Here is a 24,564-nt window from a genome sequence, read left to right as displayed (position 1 = left end):
CCTGGTGGCCGTTCCCTGACAAGGGTTGCCTGCTAGACCAAACGAGCGGGCAATCTGTTTCTTACGTGATCTGGGATGATACTTTCGAATATCCACGTGTACTAAAGGTGGGAATTCATATGGGGGGGGGGGGGGGGGGTGATGAAAAGTGCCTGTAGTTGGCTCTTCCTTCTCTCACAATATATTTCACTCCTTTTTTTGCGATTTGTTGCATTTATTTTTTTTTTTTTGCTATCTTTGAGATCTTGCACTAAACAATTTCAATATATGGATTTAGAGACTTGTGAAAATTCCTCGCTAAATCACTGGATTAATATTAAGTCTTTGGTTAGACTGTTGGCCATCAAATTGAGATATGACATCCAGTGTCTTGATTTTTCCCCATAATAGACATCTGGCTATTAAAACTAGTAAACCGTGAAGGCGACATACAACAAGCGTTAAATTGGCATGAAGTGAACCAGGTGATTGTACTTCCAAATGATTTCATCGCAACCACACCAGCTGGAGAGGACTAGCAGCAGCAACATTCTGTGTAGAAGGGAAAATTACACTCGGGGTTTCTCATTCAGAAGTCCCTTTTGGAATGTTCCTCGTGCTGTCCTGATCTACCTTGACCTACATTTACATACATACTCCGCAAGCCACCTTTCGGAGCGTGGTGGTGGGTACCCTGTACCACTACTAGTCATTTCCTTTTCTGTTCCACTGTCAAACAGAGCGAGGGAAAAACTGCTATCTACGTGTCTAAGTATGAGCCCTAATTTCTCTTCTCTTTTCTTCGTGATCTTTACACGAAATGTATGTTGGAGACCGTAGAATCGTTCTGCAGTCAGCTTCAAATGCGTTTCTCTAAATTTTCTCAATAATATTCCTCGAAAATAACGACAAGGCGTTCCCTCCAGCAATTCCCATTTGAATGCTTTAAGCATCTACGTAATACCTGTGTGTTTTTCCAAATTATTGGTAACGAATTTAGCAGCCCGCTTCTGAATTGTCTCGATGTCTTCCTTTAATCCGACCTGTTGCAAATCCCAAACACTCCATCATTACTAAAGAATAAATCCACTAGCATCCTCTATGCGGTCTCATTTACAGATGTTCCATTGTTGTTGTCGTGGTCTTCAGTCCTAAGACTGGTTTGATACAGCTCTCCATGTTACCCTATCCTGTGGAAGCTTCTTCATCTCCCAGTACCTACTGCAACCTGCCTACATCCTTCTCAATCTCCTTCGTGTACTCATCTCTTGGTCTCTCTCTACGATTTTTACCCTCCACGCTGCCCTCCAGTACTAAATTGGTGATCCCTTGATGCCTCAGAACATGTCCAACCAACCGATCCCTTCTTCTAGTCAAGTTGTGCCACAAATTTCTCTTCTCCCCAATTCTATTCAATACCTCCTCATTAGTTATGTGATCTACCCATCTAATCTTCAGCATTCTTCTGTAGCACCACATTTCGAAAGCTTCTATTCTCTTCGTGTCTAAACTATTTATCGTCCACGTTTCACTTCCAAACATGGCTACACTCCTTACAAATACTTTCAGAAACAACTTCCTGACATTTAAATCTTTACTCGATGTTATCAAATTTCTCTTCTTCAGAAACGCTTTCCTTGCCATTGACAGTCTGCATTTTATATCCTCTCTACTTCGACCATAGTCAGTTATTTTGCTGCCCAAATAGTAAAACTCATTTACTACTTTAAGGGTCTCATTTCCTAATCTAATTCCCTCAGCATCATCCGATTTAATTCAACTACATTCCATTATCCTCGTTTTGCTTTGTTGATGTTCATCTTATATCCGCCTTTCAAGACACTGTTCATTCCGTTCAGCTCCTCTTCCAGGTCCTTTGTTGTCTCTGACAGAATTACAATGTCATCGGCGACCCTCATACTTTTTATTTCTTCTCCATGGATTTTAGTTCCTACTCCGAATATTTCTTTTGTTTCCTTTACTGCTTGCTCAATATACAGATTGAATAACATCGGAGAGAGGCTACAACCCTGTTTCACTCCCTTCCCAACCACTGCTTCCCTTTCATGCCCCTCGACTCTTGTAACTGCCATCTAGTTTCTGTGCAAATTGTAAATAGCCTTTGGCTCCCTGTGTTTCCCCCTGCCACCTTCAGGATTTGAAAGAGAGTATTCCAGTCAACATTGTCCAAAGCTTTCTCTAGGTCTACAGATGCTAGAAACGCTTGTTTGCCTTTCCTTAATCAATCTTCTAAGCTAAGTCGTATGGTCAGTATTGCCTCACATGTTCCAATATTTCTACGGAATACAAACTGATCTTCCCCGAGGTCGGCTTCTACCGGTTTTTCCATTCCCACATTTTCACAAAATTCTTCCAACAAACCTAGCTCTGCCATTCGCCTTCCCTACGACAATCTTCACATGCTCCTTGCATTTCATATCGCTTTGCAGTGTTACGCCAAGATTTTTAAATGACGCGACTGTGTCAGATAGTACACTACTAATGCCTTAGGTGAACATTACGGGGTTTGTTTCCACTTCATCCGCATTAACTTATATTTTTCTAGATTTAGAGCTAACTGCCATTCATCGCAACAACTAGAAATTTTGTCTACGTCACCTTGTATCGTCCTATAGTCACCTAACTTTGACATATTACCGTACACCACAGCGTCATCAGCAAATAACCTCAGACTGCTGCCCACCCTCTCCGCCAGATCATTTATGTACATAGAAAATAACAGCGGTCCTATCACACTTCCCTGGGGCGTTATTGGCGATACTCTTGTATCTGATTACTACTCGCTGTCGAGGACCAATTATTGGGTTATATTGCTTAAAAAGTCTTCGAGCCACTCGCATATCTGGGAACCTGTTTCACGCGCTCGTACCTTCTTTAACAGTCTGCAGTGCGGCACCGTGTCAAACGCTTTCCGGAAATCTAAAATTATGGAATCTGCCTGTTACTGAGATTCGCACGCGCGATGCTTTCTAAAACCATGCGGATTCGTCTCAGGCAATTTATGACATTCGAAGGCGGAATATGTTCAAGAACTCAATGTATTCAAGAATACACCACAGCTGATCGGAATGTAAGGTCCGATCGGTCATGAAATTAAAACCACAGCGAAAATCAAAAAATGTTATTCGCAACAGCTTGCCACACCTTCCAGCTACCTCTGTAAATAGTCGCCGTTCCGACTTAGACCTTTGTCGTGGAGTTGTACAAACTCTCCAGTGCCCTTGTCACAGATGGCAGCCGCCTGTTCTTTCCGCAAATTGTCTACGCTGGTCTAGCTTTCCTTGTTTGCGCCAAGATGTTGTCTTCGTAGCCAGCCGTTCATGTGAGTAGACATGAACAACGAAGGGAGCAAACTAAGGGCTGTATTGTGGGTGATTACACACTTCCCATAGGAAACGTTGCAGGAGCGTCTTCATTGCCCCTGCAGAAAGCGGCTGAAAATTGTCTTGAAGAAATAAAGGTATGACGTTCATGTTATGTGGGCTGCATAGCTTCAGGTGAAATCTCTCACCAGATCTACATACTTGGCGAGAGACACTGTTTACACATTTCTACGTGATCACTTTGCGCTCTGAACTGAAAAGAGCGACGTGAAACGATCGAAAGGCACACTAAAGACACTGTCCAATACATATGTACAAACATCCATCGGATTTTCACAGTGGATTCCATTAAGCGCCTAATCGGACCTTGCTTTCCGAATATGCCTCGTAGTAATTGTCGCACTGGGTAGCACATTCTCTTGATTTCTCATCGATTGGAAACTTCTGTTCATGCGTTGCCAAGACACTGGCGTGCCACCAATTGCCAGCCATTACGACTAACGAAGTCTGGCAAAAGTTCTGAAGCGCCATGGAACGTCATATCCGTATCTGTAACCAAGCCCGTCCGGTTCGCGGTGCGGTCTAACGCACTGCTTTCCGGGCGGGAAGGCGTGCCGGTCACCGGCATGAATCCCCCCGGCAGATTAGTGTCGAGGTCCGGTGTGCCGGCCAGTCTGTGGTTGGTTTTTAAGGCGGTTTTCCTTCTGCCTCTGCGAATGCGGGCTGGTTTCTCTTATTCCGCCTCAGTTACACTACGTCTCCCCGTACGCGAACACCATCACTACTCTACCATGTAAACATTGCGGTTACACTCGTCTGGTATGAGACGTTCCCGGGAGGGGTGGCTGGGGGGGGGGGGGGGGTCACTGGGGGCCGAACCGCACAATAACCCTGGGTTCGGCGTGGGGCGGCGGTGGTGTGAGTGGACTGCTGTAGCCTGCTGTGGTGTTGTGTACTACTGAGGGCTAAGGCGGGGACGAAGCCTCTCCGTCGTTTCGAGGTCCCAAGTTCAGTACAATACAATACCACACAATCTATAATCAACGCTAGGTTCGTCTGATTCTTGCTGTTAGATGTGCCACCACTGTGTACTAAATTAAGCACTTTCTAAACCGCAAATCATCTACAAATTTAGGCTTGTATTCCTCTTATTATTCTGTGTACGTACAATAATTAAAATGTTGTTAGTTACTATCCTTCCTGGTGCTGCAGTTTTAATGGCTAGTCTAGTACTCTAGACATCCGAGAGCACCATTATTTCTAGTAAGTGATATTGTTTTACACTACTGGCCTTTAAAATTGCTACACCACGCAGATGACGTGCTACAGACGCGAAATTTAACCGACAGGAAGAAGATGCTGTGATATGAAAATGATTAGCTTTTCAGGGCATTCACACAAGGTTGGCGCAAGTGGCGACACCTACAACGTGCTGACATGAGGAACGTTTCCAACCGATTTCTCATACACAAACAGCAGTTGACCGACGTTGCCTGGTGAAACGTTGTTGTCATGCCTCGTGTAAGGAGGAGAAATGCGTACCATCACGTTTCCGACTTTGATAAAGGTCGATTGTAGCCTATCGCGATTGCAGTTTATCGCATTGCGACATTGCTGCTCGCGTTGGTCGAGATCCAATGAGTGTTAGCAGAATATGGAATCGGTGGGTTCAGGAGGATTAATACGGAACGTCGTGCTGGATCCCAACGGCCCCGTATCACTAGCAGTCGAGATGACAGGCATCTTATCCGCATGGCTGTAACGGATCGTGCAGCCACGCCTCGATCCCTGAGTCAACAGATGGGGAAGTTAGCAAGACAACAACCATCTGCACGAACAGTTCGACGACGTTTGCAGCAGCATGGACTATCAGCTAGGAGACCATGGCTGCGGTTACCCTCGACGCTGCATCACAGACAGGAGCGCCTGTGATGGTATACTCAACGACAATCCTGGGTGTACGAATGGCAAAACGTCATTTTTTCGGATGAATCCAGGTTCTGTTTACAGCATCATGATGGTCGCATCCGTGTTTGGCGACATCGCGTGCACGCACATTGGAAGCGTGTATTCGTCATCACCATACTGCCGTATCGCCCAGCGTGATGGTATGGGGTGCCACTGGTTACACGTCTCGGTCACCTCTTGTTCGCATTGACGGTACTTTGAACAGTGGACGTTACATTTCAGATGTGTTACGACCCGTGGCTCTACCCTTCATTCGATCCCTGCGAAACCCTACATCTCAGCAGGATGATGCACGACCGCATGTTGCAGGTCCTGTACGGACCTTTCTGAATACAGAAAATGTTCGGCTGCTGTCCTGGCCAGCACATTCTCCAGATCTCCCGCCAATTGAAAACGTCTGGTCAATGGTGGCCGACCAACTGGCTCGTCACAATACGCCAGTCACTACTGTTGATGAACTGTGGTATCGTGTTGAAGCATTATGGGCAGCTGCACCTGTACACGCCATCCAAGCTCTGTTTGACTCAATGCCCAGGCGTATCAAGGCCGTTAGTACGGCCAGAGTTGGTTGTTCTGGGTACTGATTTCTCAGGATCTATGCACCCAAATTGCGTGAAAATGTAATCACATGTCAGTTCTAGTATAATATATTTGTTCAATGAATAGCCGTTTATCATCTGCATTTCTTCTTGGTGTAGCAATTTGATTTGATTCACAACACCTTACAACATTACGTTAATTTTGCAAGGCAGATTCGTGAGCTGTGTAATGAGATGGAGTTATGAGGCCGTGATCCTGTCAGCTCCCATTTCTCCCCGTCATGGATACTGTGCACGATTAGGACGCAGACTGAAATTTGCTTCTCAGGGAGAGCTGGCAAGTGCGTTTTGGAGGCGTACCTGTTCCTTGAAGAGCACGCCGGCCTCCTCCAAGGCCCTGGCCAGCATGGCGGAGTTCTGATGGAAGACTACGTCGTCCGCCGTCCCGTGCACCAGCAGGAACTTCTTCTTGGCGAACCGCGCTGCCAGCCGCGTCACGTCACTCTCGTTGTAGCCAGCTTCGTTGTCATCCGGCGTGGGGTACCCCATGTACGACTCGGTGTACAAGGAGTCTGAGAACAGTACAGGATGTGTACATGTTGCAGCTATAATGTGGGAACTCCCAGCATTAGTCTCCATACATATTCTCTAACTGTGCCGTGCTATACTTTCACTTATAATATACACTGAAGCGCCACAGAAACTAGTATAGGCATGCGATTCAGATACAGAGACATGTAAACAGGCAGAATTCAGCGCTGCGGTCGGCAACGCCTGTATAATACAACAAGTGTCTGGTGCAGTTGTCATATCGGTTACTGCTGCAACAATGGCAGGTTATTAAGATTTAAGTGAGTTTGAACATGGGACGCAGCATCTCCGAGGTAGCGATGAAGTCGTAATTTTTCCGTACGACCATTTCACGAGTGTATCGTGAATATCAGAAATCTGGTAAAATATCAAATCTCCAACATCGCTGCGGGCACAAAAACATCCTGCAAGAACGGGAAGAATATTGCTGTCCCATGTCTTTTCTCACCTTATTGTATATTACACTGAAGAGTCCAAGAAACTGGTACACCCCACTAACATCGTGTAGGGCCCACTCAACACTACGTAGCATGGAATCGACTAATGTCTGAAATAGTGGTGGAGGAAACTGACGCCATGAATCCTGCAGGGATGCCCATAAATCTGTGAGAGTACGAGGGGGTGGAGATCTCTTCTGAACAGCATGTTGCAAGGCATCCCAGATATGCTCAGTAATGTTCATGTCAGAGTAGTATGGTGGCTATCGGAAGTCTTTAAACTCAGAAGTCACTCTGTAGCAATTCTGGACGTGTGGGGTGTCGCATTGTCCTGCTGGAATTGCCCAAGTCCGTCGGAATGCACAATGGACATGATGGACGCAAGTGATCAGACAGGATGCTTACGTACGTGTCACCTGTCAGAGTAGTATCTAGACGTATCAGGGGTCCCATATCTCTCCAACTGCACACGCCCCACACCATTACATAGCCTCCGCCAACTTGAACAGTCCCCTGCTGACATGCAGGGCCCATGGATTGATGACGTTGTCTCCATACCCATACACGTTCATGCTCTCGATACAATTTGAAACGAGACTCGTTCGACAAGTCAATATGTTTTCAGTTATCAACACTCCAATGTCCGTGATGACGGGCCAAGGCGAGGTGTAAAGCTTTATGTCATGCTGTCATCAAAGGTACACGAATGGGCCTTGGACTCCGAAAGCCCATATCGATGATGTTTCGTTGAATTGTTCGCACGCTGACACTTGTAGACGGCCCAGCATTGAAACCTGCAGCAATCTGAGGAATGGTTGCACTTCTGTCACGTTGAACGATTCTTTTCAGTCGTCGTTGGTCCCGTTCTCAGGATCTTTTTCCGGCCGCAGAGATGTCGGAGATTTGATGTTTTACCGGATTCCTGATATTCACGGTACAATCGTGAAATGGTCGTACGAGAATATCCCCATTACCTCGCTCCCTCGGAGATGCTGTGTCGTATCGCTCCCGTATTTAGTCAAAATCCACCATCTCTGTTTAGAAGGTTGGTTGAAAGTTTGATTTCAACAGCTTCCTTAATGACACTATCCCAATAGCTGGACGTGCAAGCCAGAATCTCCGTGTTGTTGTATTCCATAGGATGACCGGTGTCAAGGCAATGTTCTGCATTAGCGGATTTGCTCGGCTGTTGTAAGCGTGTGTGACGCTTATGTTCAATACACCGGTCTCTCACAGTCCTGACTGTCTGACCTGAATTCCATCCACCCGAATTTTCAGTTCACTATGGAGGTGGAAACGAATGGAGGCCTTCCCTTCCTTGACGTGTTGGTCACAAGGAAGATTGATGGTACGTTGGGACAATCTGTTTATAGGAAGCCTACTCACACTGACTTGTATCTGCGAGCTGATAGGTGTCACCATCCAGCTCAGCGTGAAGGAGTACTTCGTACCCTGGTTCACAGATCCCACGTTATCTCAGACCCTGAAAGTTTGGCAGCTGAGCTATCACATCTCGAAGTCACCTTTCGTCAGAATGGTTATAGTGAGAGGCAGATCAAACGCGCGTTGCGCTATCAGTCTTCTGTGCAACGGGTTCGTGACGATACCAACGAAGTGGCACCTAAGTCTACGGCCTTTTTGCGTTACGCAGGAAGCATTTCTAACAGGATTGGCCGTATTTTGCGGAAATAGGATGTGAAATTTGTTTTTTGACCACCTTCTAAGATTCAGGCCCTGTTGCCGTCCGTAAAAGATGATCTTGGTTTGCGAAAGGCTGGTATCTATCGTATTCCTTGCAGTTGTGGCTTGACATATATTAGTAAGACAATCAGGCCAGGGGAAGCCGGTGTATTGAACATAAGTGTCAAAAAAATGGTTCAAATGGCTCTGAGCACTATGGGACTTAACATCTATGGTCATCAGCCCCTAGAACTTAGAACTACTTAAACCTAACTAACCTAAGGACATCAAACAACACCCAGTCATCACGAGGCAGAGAAAATCCCTGACCCCGCCGGGAATCGAACCCAGGAACCCGAGCGCGGGAAGCGAGAACGCTACCGCACGACCACGAGGTGCGGACGAACATAAGCTTCACATACGCTTACAACAGCCGAGCAAATCCGCTATTGCATAACATTGCCTTGACACCGGTCATCCTATGGAATACAACACGGAGATTCTGGCTTGCACGTCCAGCTATTGGGATAGTGTCATTAAGGAAGTTGTTGAAATCAAACTATCAAGCAACCTTATAAACAGAGATGGTGGATTTTGTCTAAATGCTGCTTGGAATCCGGCTATGTCTCTCATCAAAAAACAGAGGGACAGAATTAGGGCTACCTCACCTGTTGATTAATAGTCACTATCGATATTTCTGATGTTGGTTATCGTTGGTTGCGTGTTGACTCTGCAGTTACTTGTTCTGTGTGTGGTATCTTCCTTATTTCTCCTCTCTGAAACGAGGTATTAAATTCCCCTGTACATTGCTTCCTCCTTGCACTTGTGCCTTGAGAATAGCAGGGTGTGCTCCTGCCAAAATATCGGCGGTTGTCGACGACGTCACCCGGCAGCAAACCCGTAAATTATTTTAACATTCAGTTCGCCGGGAAAAGTTAAGCTCTCACAACCATGAACATGTTTTAGAGCCACTGCAGGATCATATTCAGATGGAGGTGTTACAGAAACATTATGTTGTCGACCAAGCGTAGCTAGATGCAGTGCTGGTGAGTGGACTGCCTTGTGGTGTCCACATCAGATTGCTTCTTATAACGTGCATTATTACGCTATGCACACAAATAAACACAGTACGTAGCTACATTTGGTTTTACACTGGCTCACAGCATGTAAACATTCACGTTTTTACGAAGTATGTAAAACATACTTCGTTTATTTGTGTTCATAGCTTAATAACGCACGTTATAAGAAGCAATGTGATGTGGATACCACAAGGCAGTGCACTCACCAGCACTGCATCTAGCTACGCTTGGTCCACAACATAATGTTTCTGTAACACCTCCATCTGAATATGAGCCTGCAGTGGCTTTAAAACATGTTCATGGTTGAATAAGTCGTAAAAAAGCGTCTGGTTGCATATTTACTACCAGATAAATGCCAAAACAAAACAAAAACTTCTCTTTGGGTTTTCCATGGAACCGCCCATGAAATAATGTTGCCTCCATAACTCCCATCAAGCACTCCGAAGACCACATCAAATTCAAAAAGAACCAACCTATTGCCTCTATTTACCCGAGCAGGAGGAAGTGTGTAATATTCATACTTTTACCCTGTACTGTAGGATAGTGACACTAAGGCGATCCTTCTGATCAGTATAAAAATGGTCCCTAACCCAAAGGCTATCCGAAACACTCGATCCTACATTTTTACCACCAACAGAACTCGAGATATAAGCACCAGAATTTCCCATTTTTATACGTGGCGCTTAGGAACATACTAGGCAAGTATGCTGTCGCATCTCTACCGATTTTGATATCCTATTCGATTTTAAATGGTTTATGACCATGATTTACTAGGTTTTCAGCAAAGGCAGGATGTCTATTTTCATACACTCCTGGAAATGGAAAAAAGAACACATTGACACCGGTGTGTCAGACCCACCATACTTGCTCCGGACACTGCGAGAGGGCTGTACAAGCAATGATCACACGCACGGCACAGCGGACACACCAGGAACCGCGGTGTTGGCCGTCGAATGGCGCTAGCTGCGCAGCATTTGTGCACCGCCGCCGTCAGTGTCAGCCAGTTTTCCGTGGCATACGGAGCTCCATCGCAGTCTTTAACACTGGTAGCATGCCGCGACAGCGTGGACGTGAACCGTATGTGCAGTTGACGGACTTTGAGCGAGGGCGTATAGTGGGCATGCGGGAGGCCGGGTGGACGTACCGCCGAATTGCTCAACACGTGGGGCGTGAGGTCTCCACAGTACATCGATGTTGTCGCCAGTGGTCGGCGGAAGGTGCACGTGCCCGTCGACCTGGGACCGGACCGCAGCGACGCACGGATGCACGCCAAGACCGTAGGATCCTACGCAGTGCCGTAGGGGACCGCACCGCCACTTCCCAGCAAATTAGGGACACTGTTGCTCCTGGGGTATCGGCGAGGACCATTCGCAACCGTCTCCATGAAGCTGGGCTACGGTCCCGCACACCGTTAGGCCGTCTTCCGCTCACGCCCCAACATCGTGCAGCCCGCCTCCAGTGGTGTCGCGACAGGCGCGTATGGAGGGACGAATGGAGACGTGTCGTCTTCAGCGATGAGAGTCGCTTCAGCCTTGGTGCCAATGATGGTCGTATGCGTGTTTGGCGCCGTGCAGGTGAGCGCCACAATCAGGACTGCATACGACCGAGGCACACAGGGCCAACACCCGGCATCATAGTGTGGGGAGCGATCTCCTACACTGGCCGTACACCACTGGTGATCGTCGAGGGGACACTGAATAGTGCACGGTACATCCAAACCGTCATCGAACCCATCGTTCTACCATTCCTAGACCGGCAAGGGAACTTGCTGTTCCAACAGGACAATGCACGTCCGCATGTATCCCGTGCCACCCAACGTGCTCTAGAAGGTGTAAGTCAACTACCCTGGCCAGCAAGATCTCCGGATCTGTCCCCCATTGAGCATGTTTGGGACTGGATGAAGCGTCGTCTCACGCGGTCTGCACGTCCAGCACGAACGCTGGTCCAACTGAGGCGCCAGGTGGAAATGGCATGGCAAGCCGTTCCACAGGACTACATCCAGCATCTCTACGATCGTCTCCATGGGAGAATAGCAGCCTGCATTGCTGCGAAAGGTGGATATACACTGTACTAGTGCCGACATTGTGCATGCTCTGTTGCCTGTGTCTATGTGCCTGTGGTTCTGTCAGTGTGATCATGTGATGTATCTGACCCCAGGAATGTGTCAATAAAGTTTCCCCTTCCTGGGACAATGAATTCACAGTGTTCTTATTTCAATTTCCAGGAGTGTATTTCCTGTTTCTTATGTATTCTTTGTATCTAGTTTTCAGATTTATTCCTATCATTCCCATATAAATTGCCTTGCAATGGTGACATTCTAACTGGTATTTACCAGCTCCTTGATATCTGTCTCGTTGTTGTATTGGCACAAAAAACCAAAGAACGGAAAGAAGGGAAAGCCGAAAGTCGGAAGGAATATATAGAATGGCTGTACAATGAAAAAAAATTTACGGCAGTGTTACAGAAAAAAATGTCAAATTATTCTCTGTGCACAACTTTAATTGCGGTTTCCTCTTTCATTCCTTTCCCTCGTTCCATGTTCTCCTCCTATACTTCCTTCTCTTCATTTCCAACGAACTGAATTCCAGTCCCCCATTACAATTAAATTTTCGTCTCTCTTGATAGTCTGAGGGAATTTGTGATGAAATAAAGAAAATTATTCAATCTCTTTATTGGGTAGTTAGGAGGTACATAAACTTGTACTACTGTGGTGCATATTTACTCCATGTCTATCTTGGCTATGGTAGTGCATTCACAATGCTGTAGTACACTACGGACATTAATGTTTTCTTATTCATTATTAGATCTATCTCTATTTCTTTATGTTTTTGTATACTTTTATTCAATTGACGAGAAATCCTGTTTTCCTACCACCGGACTTCATCAATTCCCTCAAAATGTAGCTTCAACGTACCCATTTCCAATTTTATATTGTCTTATCTACTCGCCCGCTTAAGGAAGCTAACATCCCACGCTCTATAACCGCTCTTTCAATTGAGAACAATATTATCAGGCTTATTATCATGTAGGAGAGAGGTGATCGATAACATCTGAAATAAGTAATAGAATTGAAATAATGTTAATTAAAATTATTGATATACAGGGTGAGTCACCTAACATTACCGCTGGATATATTTCGTAAACCACATCAAATACTGACGAATCGATTCCACAGACCGAACGTGAGGAGAGGGGCTAGTGTAATTGGTTAATACAAACCATACAAAAATGCACGGAAGTATGTTTTTTAGCACAAACCTACGTTTTTTTTAAATGGAACCCCGTTAGTTTTGTTAGCACATCTGAACATATAAACAAATACGTAATCAGTGCCGTTTGTTGCATTGTAAAATGTTAATTTCATCCGGAGATATTGTAACCTAAAGTTGACGCTTGAGTACCATTCCTCCGCAGTTCGATCGTGTGTATCTGAGAGCACCGAATTACGTAGGGATCCAAAGGGAACGGTGATGGACCTTAGGTACAGAAGAGACTGGAACAGCATATTACGTCCACATGCTAACACCCTTTTATTGGTCTTTTTCACTGACGCACATGTACATTACCATGAGGGGTGAGGTACACGTACACACGTGGTTTCCGTTTTCAATTACGGAGTGGAATAGAGTGTGTCCCGACATGTCAGGCCAATAGATGTTCAATGTGGTGGCCATCATTTGCTGCACACAATTGCAATCTCTGGTGTAATGAATGTCGTACACACCGCAGTACATCTGGTGTAATGTCGCCGCGGGCTGCCACAATACGTTGTTTCATATCCTCTGGGGTTGTAGGCACATCACGGTACACATTCTCCTTTAACGTACCCCACAGAAAGAAGTCCAGAGGTGTAAGATCAGGAGAACGGGCTGGCCAATTTATGCGTCCTCCACGTCCTATGAAACGCCCGTCGAACATCCTGTCAAGGGTCAGCCTAGTGTTAATTGCGGAATGTGCAGGTGCACCGTCATGCTGATACCACATACGTCGACGCGTTTCCAGTGGGACATTTTTGAGCAACGTTGGCAGATCATTCTGTAGAAACGAGATGTATGTTGCAGCTGTTTGGGCCCCTGCAATGAAGTGAGGACCAATGAGGTGGTCACCAATGATTCCGCACCATACATTTACAGTCCACGGTCGCTGTCGCTCTACCTGTCTGAGCCAGCGAGGATTGTCGACGGACCAGTAATGCATGTAGTAGATTCACTGCCCCGTGGTTTGTGAAACCCGCTTCATCGGTAAACAGGTAGAACTACACCGCATTCTCTGTTAGTGCCCATTGACAGAATTACACTCGATGATTAAAGTCATCACCATGTAATTGCTGATGTAGCGACACATGAAACGGGTGAAAGCGGTGACGATGCAGTATGCGCATGACACTACTTTGACCCAGTCCACCGGCTCTCGCAATGTCCCGTGTACTCATGTGTGAGTTCATGGCAACAGCAGCTAACACACCAACTGCACCCGCTTCTCCTGTGACGGCCTGTTACGGACCCGTTTGCGTGCTACGACCATACCTGTTGCATACAGTTGGCGGTAGATGTTTTGCAATGTGCGGCACGTTGGATGCTCTCTGTCCGGGTACTGTTCTGCATACACCCTGCAGGCTTCAGCTGCATTTCGTCGACACTCGCCATAGATGAGCATCATCTCCGCCTTTTCAGAGTTCGAATACACCATGGTCACAGTTCCTACAACACTACATTATCACAGACGTCTGGTAACAAGGTGTACTACAGTTGGTCTGCGTGCGGAGACGAATGTAGAATAACAATAGCACCAAGCGCTACATGCGGACACTGCGACAGCTAGACCTAACCACAACAGTACACTACAGCCACACTCGTAAACACGGTCGTTATCGTAAACATGTCCCTGCAGATGCTGCTCGCCGACCGTGGCCCGTGTTTGTTACAACACGCAACTGAACGTCGGAGGTTTCAAGCGTCAACTTTAGGTTACAATAGCTCCGGATGTAATTAACATTTTACAATGCAACAAACGGCACTGATTACGTATTTGTTTATATGTTCAGATGTGCTAACAAAACTAACGTGGTTCCATTTTTAAAAAACGTAGGTTTGTGTTAAAAAAAACATACTTCCGTGCATTTTTGTATGGTTTGTATTAAACAATTACACTAACCCCTCTCCTCACGTTCTGTCTGTGGAATCGGTTCGTCAGTATTTGATGTGGTTTACGAAATATATCCAGCGGTAATGTTAGGTGACTCACCCTGTATAATCTCTCATCAGAATAACGCTCGAAGCAAAGTAGCGCTTCAGGGAAATCAAATAGGGTTTAACGCGGCTGCTTGAGTTTCTAAATTCTACTATATAAACCAGGTGGTTCAAAATGGTTCAAATGGCTCTGAGCACTATGGGACTCAACTGCTGTGGTCATAAGTCCCCTAGAACTTAGAACTACTTAAACCTAACTAACCTAAGGACAGCACACAACACCCAGCCATCACGAGGCAGAGAAAATCCCTGACCCCGCCGGGAATCGAACCCGGGAACCCGGGCGTGGGAAGCGAGAACGCTACCGCACGACCACGATATGCGGGCCAAACCAGGTGCGGGTGTTGATAGTTCTCTCGTCTTGTTTTCTGCGCTCTGAATAACTCTGCGTAGCTGTGGCGTGCGATATAGCCGGCATTTCCGTATGAAATGTTACGAAATGGATCAGTTCACTTTTGTTAAACTGCAAGAGAACTGACTGTAGTTAATTTATAAGGAACAGACTTTTGTCGTAAAGTCACTAACTAAGAATGTCTGAGGAATCGTATGCGCGAGAAAAAGTAGCGCTCAGTATTAAATTCTATTACATGCCGAATAACCGATAATAGGATCTGTGGAGTATACGAAGGGACGTTACATTGAATATAAGAATGTGAAAGTAAAGGCGTACGAAGTTTGAATGACTGTGTCGACGTATAGTAATAGACTATAGTCCTTGCTATATTTTCTTCGAGTAAAAAACTATAAAAATCACGGACATTTTAGCTCCCGTAATTGCTGAGAGTGATTGTAAGATCAACCCTCCTTTTCCCTATATACAAAACACAACCATTCATGATCATTTAATTATTATTAAATATTGTTAATAAGAAACTAAAGTGATTTCAACAATTGCGTGTATATTAGTCAACGATAATCATCTATATCTCTGGATGACGGAAGGTTCGATTATGAAATATTACGAAGCGTAAATTGTGACTTAGAAGCTGTATAACGTTTCATTTCCAAGCGGACAGAAATAATACAAAATCAGAAACAGTCCGGATAAGTAGTATCTCTGTATCTCTGGATGACGGAAGGTTCGATTATGAAATATTACGAAGCCTAAATTGTGACTTAAAAGTTGTATAACATTTCATTTCCAAGCGTACAGAAATAATACGAAATCAGAAACAGTCCGGATAAGTAGTAGTAACGTCTAAAATAGGAATTTGAAATAATAACTAACATCCAAAGATGTTATTAACTCTCTTGTGTTCGGTAACGCAGCAACAAATGAAGTTGATCGACTGCGTAAAAAGTCAACATTAATTATTATTGTGAAGACCCGATATTTAGTCGCCGTTACAGTGAAGATGTATGTGTGTGCTCTATGTGATATGTGGAGATAACGGGAAGTCAGGCATATACAGCAGATAACAACTTCAATATCTTACGTCAGAGAAGTCGACGACAGTAGATCGACGAAGGGCGGCTGCAACTGGCGCCCAACGCGTGGCTCGGAAATAGGTATGAAAACAATTATTACGTAATAAACATGGTGGAATGTAACTGTTGTGACTGCGTAAAGAACAGTGACTCAAAACTTCTAATTATATGTTTCATATTCTCCACTACGACAACCCACGAGGCGCCTACCTCCGGGAACTACAGGACTTCAGAAGCTGTACGGAAGGTAGGAAATAATTGACTTGTGTTATGCGGCTCGGACGTTTATGTGTGAAGACATTTTATTGCTGGTTGAACAGTATCTCATTGTGCTTCCTTTTAATTTTAATTGCGTGGTTAAATGAGGCAAGTCCGTGACGCAGAAACTGTATAAGTAGTTAGAGCTATATTTTATTTATTGTGTATTATTATTTTGGTGTTATTCTGAGAGTGTATATTGATAACAATGAAACGTGGTACAATTTAAGATCGAATCTAGATGCAAGTCTAGGGACCTAGGGGAGAGAAGATACGAGAGAAGATGAAAACCGTGTGGAAAGTTTAGATGTTAAGAGGGCAGAGGATTCGTTCGAACCTGAAATGTCAAATATGACTAGAACTAGTTTGGTGAGGAGTAATGATCATACCGAAAGTTATAAGGCTGAAACTACAGGTACTTGTGAGGAAAGTAATCTTACCAGTGTGGTCAGTACGCCATTTGGAAACATCAGTATCAATAAGCTGTTTGAATTTCCAATGAAATCAAATCAGGAACAAACAGTGTTAGACAAAAAACGTGATCTTAGAGATAAAGCCTTTAGAGAGAAAATTTTAGAACCAGAGAAACGACGCGAACTTGCGGAAAAAGCTTTTCGGGGGGAGATGCTACAGTTACAGAAACAACGAGATCTTCAAGACCAAGAATGTAAGAAAGAGGTATTAAAGATTGTTAACAACCTAGAATCACTTACTAAGAAAAGCGATGAATATTTATCTGCGAGATATATAAATTAACATTAACCCTCTATTGCCCAAATTATTATTTCCTGTAGAAAAAAATATTTATATGCACAGAATGTTAGAGAATAATGTATTTAACACATATCAGGTGAATTTTTGTTTTTGAAAAAAATTATTTTTTAAAAATAGTTCTGTGACTCTGAGGTCACAGTGGGCAGTTACATTGTTTGTGTATAAAGCAGCCATATTGTAACACTCAAGTCACACTGGTCAAGAAAGAAATAACGATCCTAATGCGAAATATAACGATAAAATTTGACGTGACTTCAGAGTCACGGTGGGCAGTAGAGGGTTAAGTATAAAATCTTCTAATGAAATGGACTAAACATTGCAAACTACGGTCTCCAAATTAGAGGGGAATGTGGAGCAATAAATAAAGAACAGACTAAAATTGCTGAAAAGATGGATAAAGTAACTAACCAAGTAGAGTTTTAAAGATCACAGGGCAGGAGTTTATATGATGACTATCTTAGTAAACAGATGACTAAGATAGAGGAAGATTTGTCAGAATGGTTAGAAGCAAAGTAGGGAGAAGTTCACACGCAACTTCAGAATGCTACCGAGAAAGCGACGCACAGAATAAACCAAATGCTCCACAACGCGAGGAGGTAGACAACGTGGTACAAATGAAAGCAGAATTCAATACTATTAGGAGAAAATTTTATCCGAGGTGCGTAATTGGCAGGAATATGTAACCAATCGTTTGTCAAAATGTGAAGGTTGTCCTAAGAGACAAAACTAATTTGAAATATACCCAGAACCATATTCCAGAAATCAATCACCCGTTAGGAAGTGGCGATGAGTCGGATCTTGAAGATCGATATTATGGTCGCAAGGGGACTGTTTCATCCTCTAAGGTCGAACACAGTATTTTCAAAGCTAGGCAATTTCAAATATTTTCGAACGACAAAAATTCTATATACACAATGGTGTTTATAAAAAGTTTCAGTAATGTATTTCTGCGATCTCGAAAGAAACAAGATAAAATACAGTTTATAGTGTCAAAGACCAGTGGAGAAGTTTCATTGTGGGCATCGGAAGCAGCTGAAAGTTGCAAGACCTGCAGAGATTTTGAAGAATTATTCATCGCAAGGCAAACAAGATCTACACTCCTGGAAATGGAAAAAAGAACACATTGACACCGGTGTGTCAGACCCACCATACTTGCTCCGGACACTGCGAGAGGGCTGTACAAGCAATGATCACACGCACGGCACAGCGGACACACCAGGAACCGCGGTGTTGGCCGTCGAATGGCGCTAGCTGCGCAGCATTTGTGCACCGCCGCCGTCAGTGTCAGCCAGTTTGCCGTGGCATACGGAGCTCCATCGCAGTCTTTAACACTGGTAGCATGCCGCGACAGCGTGGACGTGAACCGTATGTGCAGTTGACGGACTTTGAGCGAGGGCGTATAGTGGGCATGCGGGAGGCCGGGTGGACGTACCGCCGAATTGCTCAACACGTGGGGCGTGAGGTCTCCACAGTACATCGATGTTGTCGCCAGTGGTCGGCGGAAGGTGCACGTGCCCGTCGACCTGGGACCGGACCGCAGCGACGCACGGATGCACGCCAAGACCGTAGGATCCTACGCAGTGCCGTAGGGGACCGCACCGCCACTTCCCAGCAAATTAGGGACACTGTTGCTCCTGGGGTATCGGCGAGGACCATTCGCAACCGTCTCCATGAAGCTGGGCTACGGTCCCGCACACCGTTAGGCCGTCTTCCGCTCACGCCCCAACATCGTGCAGCCCGCCTCCAGTGGTGTCGCGACAGGCGTGAATGGAGGGACGAATGGAGACGTGTCGTCTTCAGCGATGAGAGTCGCTTCTGCCTTGGTGCCAATGATGGTCGTATGCGTGTTTGGCGCCGTGCAGGTGAGCGCCACAATCAGGACTGCATACGACCGAGGCACACAGGGCCAACACCCGGCATCATGGTGTGGGGAGCGATCACCTACACTGGCCGTACACCACTGGTGATCGTCGAGGGGACACCGAATAGTGCACGGTACATCCAAACCGTCATCGAACCCATCGTTCTACCATTCCTAGACCGGCAAGGGAACTTGCTGTTCCAACAGGACAATGCACGTCCGCATGTATCCCGTGCCACCCAACGTGCTCTAGAAGGTGTAAGTCAACCACCCTGGCCAGCAAGATCTCCGGATCTGTCCCCCATTGAGCATGTTTGGGACTGGATGAAGCGTCGTCTCACGCGGTCTGCACGTCCAGCACGAACGCTGGTCCAACTGAGGCGCCAGGTGGAAATGGCATGGCAAGCCGTTCCACAGGACTACATCCAGCATCTCTACGATCGTCTCCATGGGAGAATAGCAGCCTGCATTGCTGCGAAAGGTGGATATACACTGTACTAGTGCCGACATTGTGCATGCTCTGTTGCCTGTGTCTATGTGCCTGTGGTTCTGTCAGTGTGATCATGTGATGTATCTGACCCCAGGAATGTGTCAATAAAGTTTCCCCTTCCTGGGACAATGAATTCACGGTGTTCTTATTTCAATTTCCAGGAGTGTATTAAGGAATGACCTTCTCAACCTATGCAAGGAATGTAGCGATAGCCCTTGTATGTACACTGATGGCTCTCAGACTAACCGTTGTGTCGGGGGTGCCTTCGTCACTGGCCCGACGATTTTCGATATCAGCTTCCGGAACACTGCTCAGTATTTACAGCAGAGCTCTTCGCCCTGTATCGGGCCATGCAATACATCAGCCAACACTGGATTTTGAATTGCGTCATCTGCTGCGGTTCTCTGAGGTTCTCTGAGTGCCTCTCAGAGTCTCTGTGCGCTGTACACAGTCCATCCCTTAGTGCAACGCGTCCGAGTGAGTTTCCACTTGCTCATTCTTAACGGAGCTAGCGTGATGTTTATGCGGACCGCTGGTCACATCGGTCTGACGGGCAACGAGGCCGTTGACACAACTGCCAAGGCTGCAGTCCTCCTAGCTCAGTCCGCTAGTTCTTCCATTCCTTCCAATGATCTCAGTGTTGCCGTCTGTCAGCAGGTGGTATCACTTTGTCACCTCCACTGATCCTCCCTTCATGGCAACAAGTTCCGGCGAACTGAACCTCTCCCAGCGGCTTGGACGACCTATTCTCGGCACTCTGACCGCGAGGAGCTCATTTTAGCTGTCACCGCTTGTTATGTGGTGATCTCCACCAATTTGTGCTTATTGTCATCAGCCTTTGGCGGTTCGCCATTTCCTGACCGAATGCCCTTTTTTTAACCATTTACATTCTAATGTATGTTTCACATCCGAGTTATCGGCCGTTTTAGCGAACGGCGCGCGGGCTGTCGACCGCGTTTTACTTTTTATCCGCCGTAGCAATATGGCGAAGCACATGTAATCTTTAATGCGCAACCTCGGTTGTCTTTACAGCGTACCCGCCAGGGTAGCGGAGCGCGCTAACGTGCTACTTCCTGGACTCGGGTAGGCGCGCCGGCCGCCGATCGAATACGCCAGGCGGTTTAACGACGAGGGCCGGTGTGCCGGCCAGCCTGGATGTGGTTTTTAGGCGGTTTTCCACATCCCACTAGATCAATACCGGGCTGGTCCCCACGTTCCGCCTCAGTTACACGCGTCGCAGACATTTGACACATTTTCGCACTTTTTCACGATTTACACTAGATGCGGACAGCTGGGGTACACTGATTCCATCCCTGGGGGCACGGGGTGGCGGCAGGAAGGGCATCCGGCCACCCCTAACACTAACCTTGCCAAATCCGTTCTAACCACACCGACACTGCGATCACTGCGGGACTATGGCGTAAGCAAAAGAAAGAAAGAAAAGAAAGTTGTCTTTACGGCGTATTTTGTGGACTTTTCTCCAAGGATAAGTCCTTCTTACAAGGGAACCTCCCCATCGCACCCCCCTCAGATTTAGTTATAAGTTGGCACAGTGGATAGGCCTTGAAAAACTGAACACAGATCAATCGAGAAAACAGGAAGAAGTTTTGTCGAACTGTGAAAAAAATAAGCAAAATATACAAATTGAATAGTCGATGTGTAACATAAGTCACATCAAGGACAATGTTATATGACGAGCGCCGTGGTCACGTGGTTAGCGTAAGCGACTGCGGTACGAGAGAACCTCGGTTTGAGTCTTCCCTACAGTAAAAATTTTAACTTTTTTATTTTCTAGCAATTGACGTGTGTCAATTATCAAAGTTCAGGCACTCACACAATCAACTTCGCTCTCGAAAATTCCAGGACATGTTCAGATTTGCTTGGACATATGCAGGATTTGACGGTCTACACGGAAAAAATTGGAAAACGTTAAAAACATATGTTTTGATAGAGCACAGGGAAAACTGTGTGACTGTGAAACTGTTGCATTCATTTGTTGCAGTTTATGTGACAAACTCTTATGTTTTCATCACTTTTTTGGGAGTTGTTATCACATCCACAAGAAAACCTAAATCGGGCAAGGTAGAAGAATCTTTTTACCCATTCGCCAATTGTACAAGTTAGGTGGGTCGACAACATATTCCTGTCATGTGACGCACATCCCGTCACCAGTGTCGTATAGAATATATCAGACGTGTTTTCCTGTGGAGGAATCGGTTGACCTATGACCGTGCGATCAAATGTTTTCGGTTCCCATTGGAGAGGCACGTACTTTCGTCTACTAATCGCACGGTTTTGCGGTGCGGTCGCACAACACAGACACTAAACTTATTACAGTGAACAGAGATGTCAACGAACGAACTGACAGATCATAACTTTGCGAAAATAAATAAAGTAAAATTTTCACCTCAGGGAAGACTTGAACCAAGGACCTCTCGTTCCGCAGTTGTTCACGCTAACCACAGGACCACGGCGCTCCTGAGCTCAAGCTATCGTTGATGTTGTATATATTGCACATGGACTACTCAGTTTGTATATTTTTGCTTATTTTTTTCATTGTTCCACACAACTTCTTCCTGTTTTCTCGATTGATCAGTTTTTCAAGGCCTGTCCACTCTGCCAACTTATAACTAAATCTGAGGGGGGTGCGATGGGGAGGTTCCCTTGTTAGTTCTTCTTTTGACATGGTCGCGTATGACCTTAGTTGTTTTTTCACCCTAAACCAGAACAAAACAAATCTATGAGGGCGATAGATGTTACAAATATTTCAGTGCGGATGCACATTACGTCTGATTTCAACAATAAAACTCTACGAGAAAGTCTGCATTCCCATATGGATAAATGTGTTATTAGGCCGCAATTTCTCCGTTATTGTGAACAACACCAATAAATACCAACTTTGCAAAAACTTATGTCGGACCAGGATGCACTTGGAGGGAAGCAAGGTAACGCCGATAAAAATTCATCAGATTATGGGAGTTGGTTTTAATAGATGTTAGAGCAAACGAGATGTCACGTTTGCGAACAAGACGGCCGTTTCTGAAAAGAGCGCTCTACATTTTTATAAAACAAAAATGTTGTGCTAGACCTGATGCGGTCAGTGGTTTATTGAAACGAAATTTTAAGCCATACGCGTTACACTGTGAATAACTGTTGTCCAAAAAGTGTTGTCTAAGAAAAGCACCAGTCGGCGATTAGTTGTGCTTGTCAGGGCATTGGTGTACGGGTGTTTAGCATGCTAAGCTCTCTGCTTGTAGGGATTCACCTGAGTGTATACTGTTGCTGCCTGCATTCCCTGCTTCGACGGCATTAAAATATCGGTGCTGCCTGCTGCCTGCTACCTGGCCAGGTATGCAGTTGGCTTTACCGAGTAAGACACGGTGGCCGTGGCCAGAGGCGAGACCTTCCGCTGTACTCGCCAGTGCGTATCAGAGAGGCGTGACCTTCTGCATACTCACCAGTGAGTATCAGAGAGGCGTGTGCTTCTGCAGTACTCACCAGTGTATATCCAGCTGATGACGGGCGCCACAGAGACGCCGCACTTGAAGATATTCTTGTCGTCCCGGGCCAGCACCATGGCCGCAGTGTAGCCGCCGTAGCTCCAACCCCAGACGCCAATGCGCGAGCGGTCGATGAAAGGGTACTTCTGCAGCAGCTTCCTGCGCGACAAAAGCGGAATGTTAGTCGGCAACGTGTTTGCCCCACCCTGTATGGAGGTCAGTACGCCCTCGGTGGACGTACACTCATATGATGACATGTCGCAATACGTAATGTACCCAGGAACATTGTCGAACATGAAACTTCCTGGCAGATTAAAACTGTGTGTCAGACCGAGACTCAAACTCGGGACCATTGCTTTCCGCGGGCAAGTGCTTTACCATCTGAGCTACCCAAGCACGACTCACGTCCCGTCCTCACAGCTTTACTTCTGCCAGTATCTCGTTCCCTACCTTCCAAACTGGAAACATCCCCCAGGCTGTGGCTAAGCCCTGTCTCTGCAATATCCTTTCTTCCAGGAGTGATAGTTCTGCAAGGTTCGCAGAAGAGCTTATGTGAAGTTTGGAAGGTAGGAGACGAGAACTGGCAGAAATAAAGCTGCGAGGACGGGGCGTGAGTAGTGCTTTGGTAGCTCAGATCGTAGAGCACTTGCCCGCGGAAGGTAAAGATCCCTAGTTCGAGTCTCGGTCTGGCACACAGTTTTAATCTGCTAGGAGCTTTCATATCAGCGCACACTCCGCTGCAGAGTGAGAATCTTATTCTGGATTGTCGAACATGATCGTTTTGATGGTGCAGGTGTTATGGTGTGGGAAGACTTAATGTTGCATTGGCGTACTGACCTCCGAACCTTTGAACACGGTACACTCACCGGTCATCGTTATTGACTCTGTAGTCCTACCCCATGTGCGTCTTTCCCGGGTTGCATTCGGCCATGACTGTACTTTTTGTGGGTGACAATTCGCGACCGCATCGGACAGTGCAGGTGGAGGAGGAGCCTTGGAACGAGCGGATATTCAGCGAATGGACTGACCTGCCCGTTCCCCTGACTTATTACTCATCGAGTACGTATGGGATGCGTTGGGGAGAGACACTGCAGCACATCCACATGCATCAACGGACATCCAGCAGTTGTAAATCACGCAGGTGGAGGGATGGAACGCCCTGCCACCACCAACCTTGTGGCCAGTATGAGGGAACATTGCAGAGCATATATTACCGTGGGTAGTGATCACACACTCTACAGCACCAATAGTTGTGACATCCGTGCAATTCGAATAAAAGTGTCATTTCTGTTCGTCTCACCGTGTATTTCATTCCGCTGTGGTACATCATGTGAAAATTACTTTCGCCCTTACGTTTGCACACCAGTGTAGTTCGAGTCTCTAACGG

General features: G+C 46.0%; 1 protein-coding gene across 1 annotated transcript in view; it reads right to left on the bottom strand.

The window, feature by feature from the left end:
• Window positions 1-24,564, bottom strand: part of LOC126262316 (venom dipeptidyl peptidase 4-like) — a 315,546-nt gene that overhangs the window by 13,170 nt on the left and 277,812 nt on the right. The window contains exons 14-15 of the mRNA XM_049958868.1: window positions 23,176-23,336; window positions 6,191-6,402 (exon numbers count right to left, since the gene is read on the bottom strand). Coding sequence (XP_049814825.1) covers window positions 6,191-6,402; window positions 23,176-23,336 — 373 coding nt within the window. The remainder of the gene's footprint in view (window positions 1-6,190; window positions 6,403-23,175; window positions 23,337-24,564) is intronic.

This window comes from Schistocerca nitens, chromosome 6 (assembly GCF_023898315.1).
Source record: "Schistocerca nitens isolate TAMUIC-IGC-003100 chromosome 6, iqSchNite1.1, whole genome shotgun sequence".
In the NCBI taxonomy this organism is placed as follows: domain Eukaryota; kingdom Metazoa; phylum Arthropoda; class Insecta; order Orthoptera; family Acrididae; genus Schistocerca; species Schistocerca nitens.
This window is presented reverse-complemented; position numbering and strand designations above follow the sequence as displayed.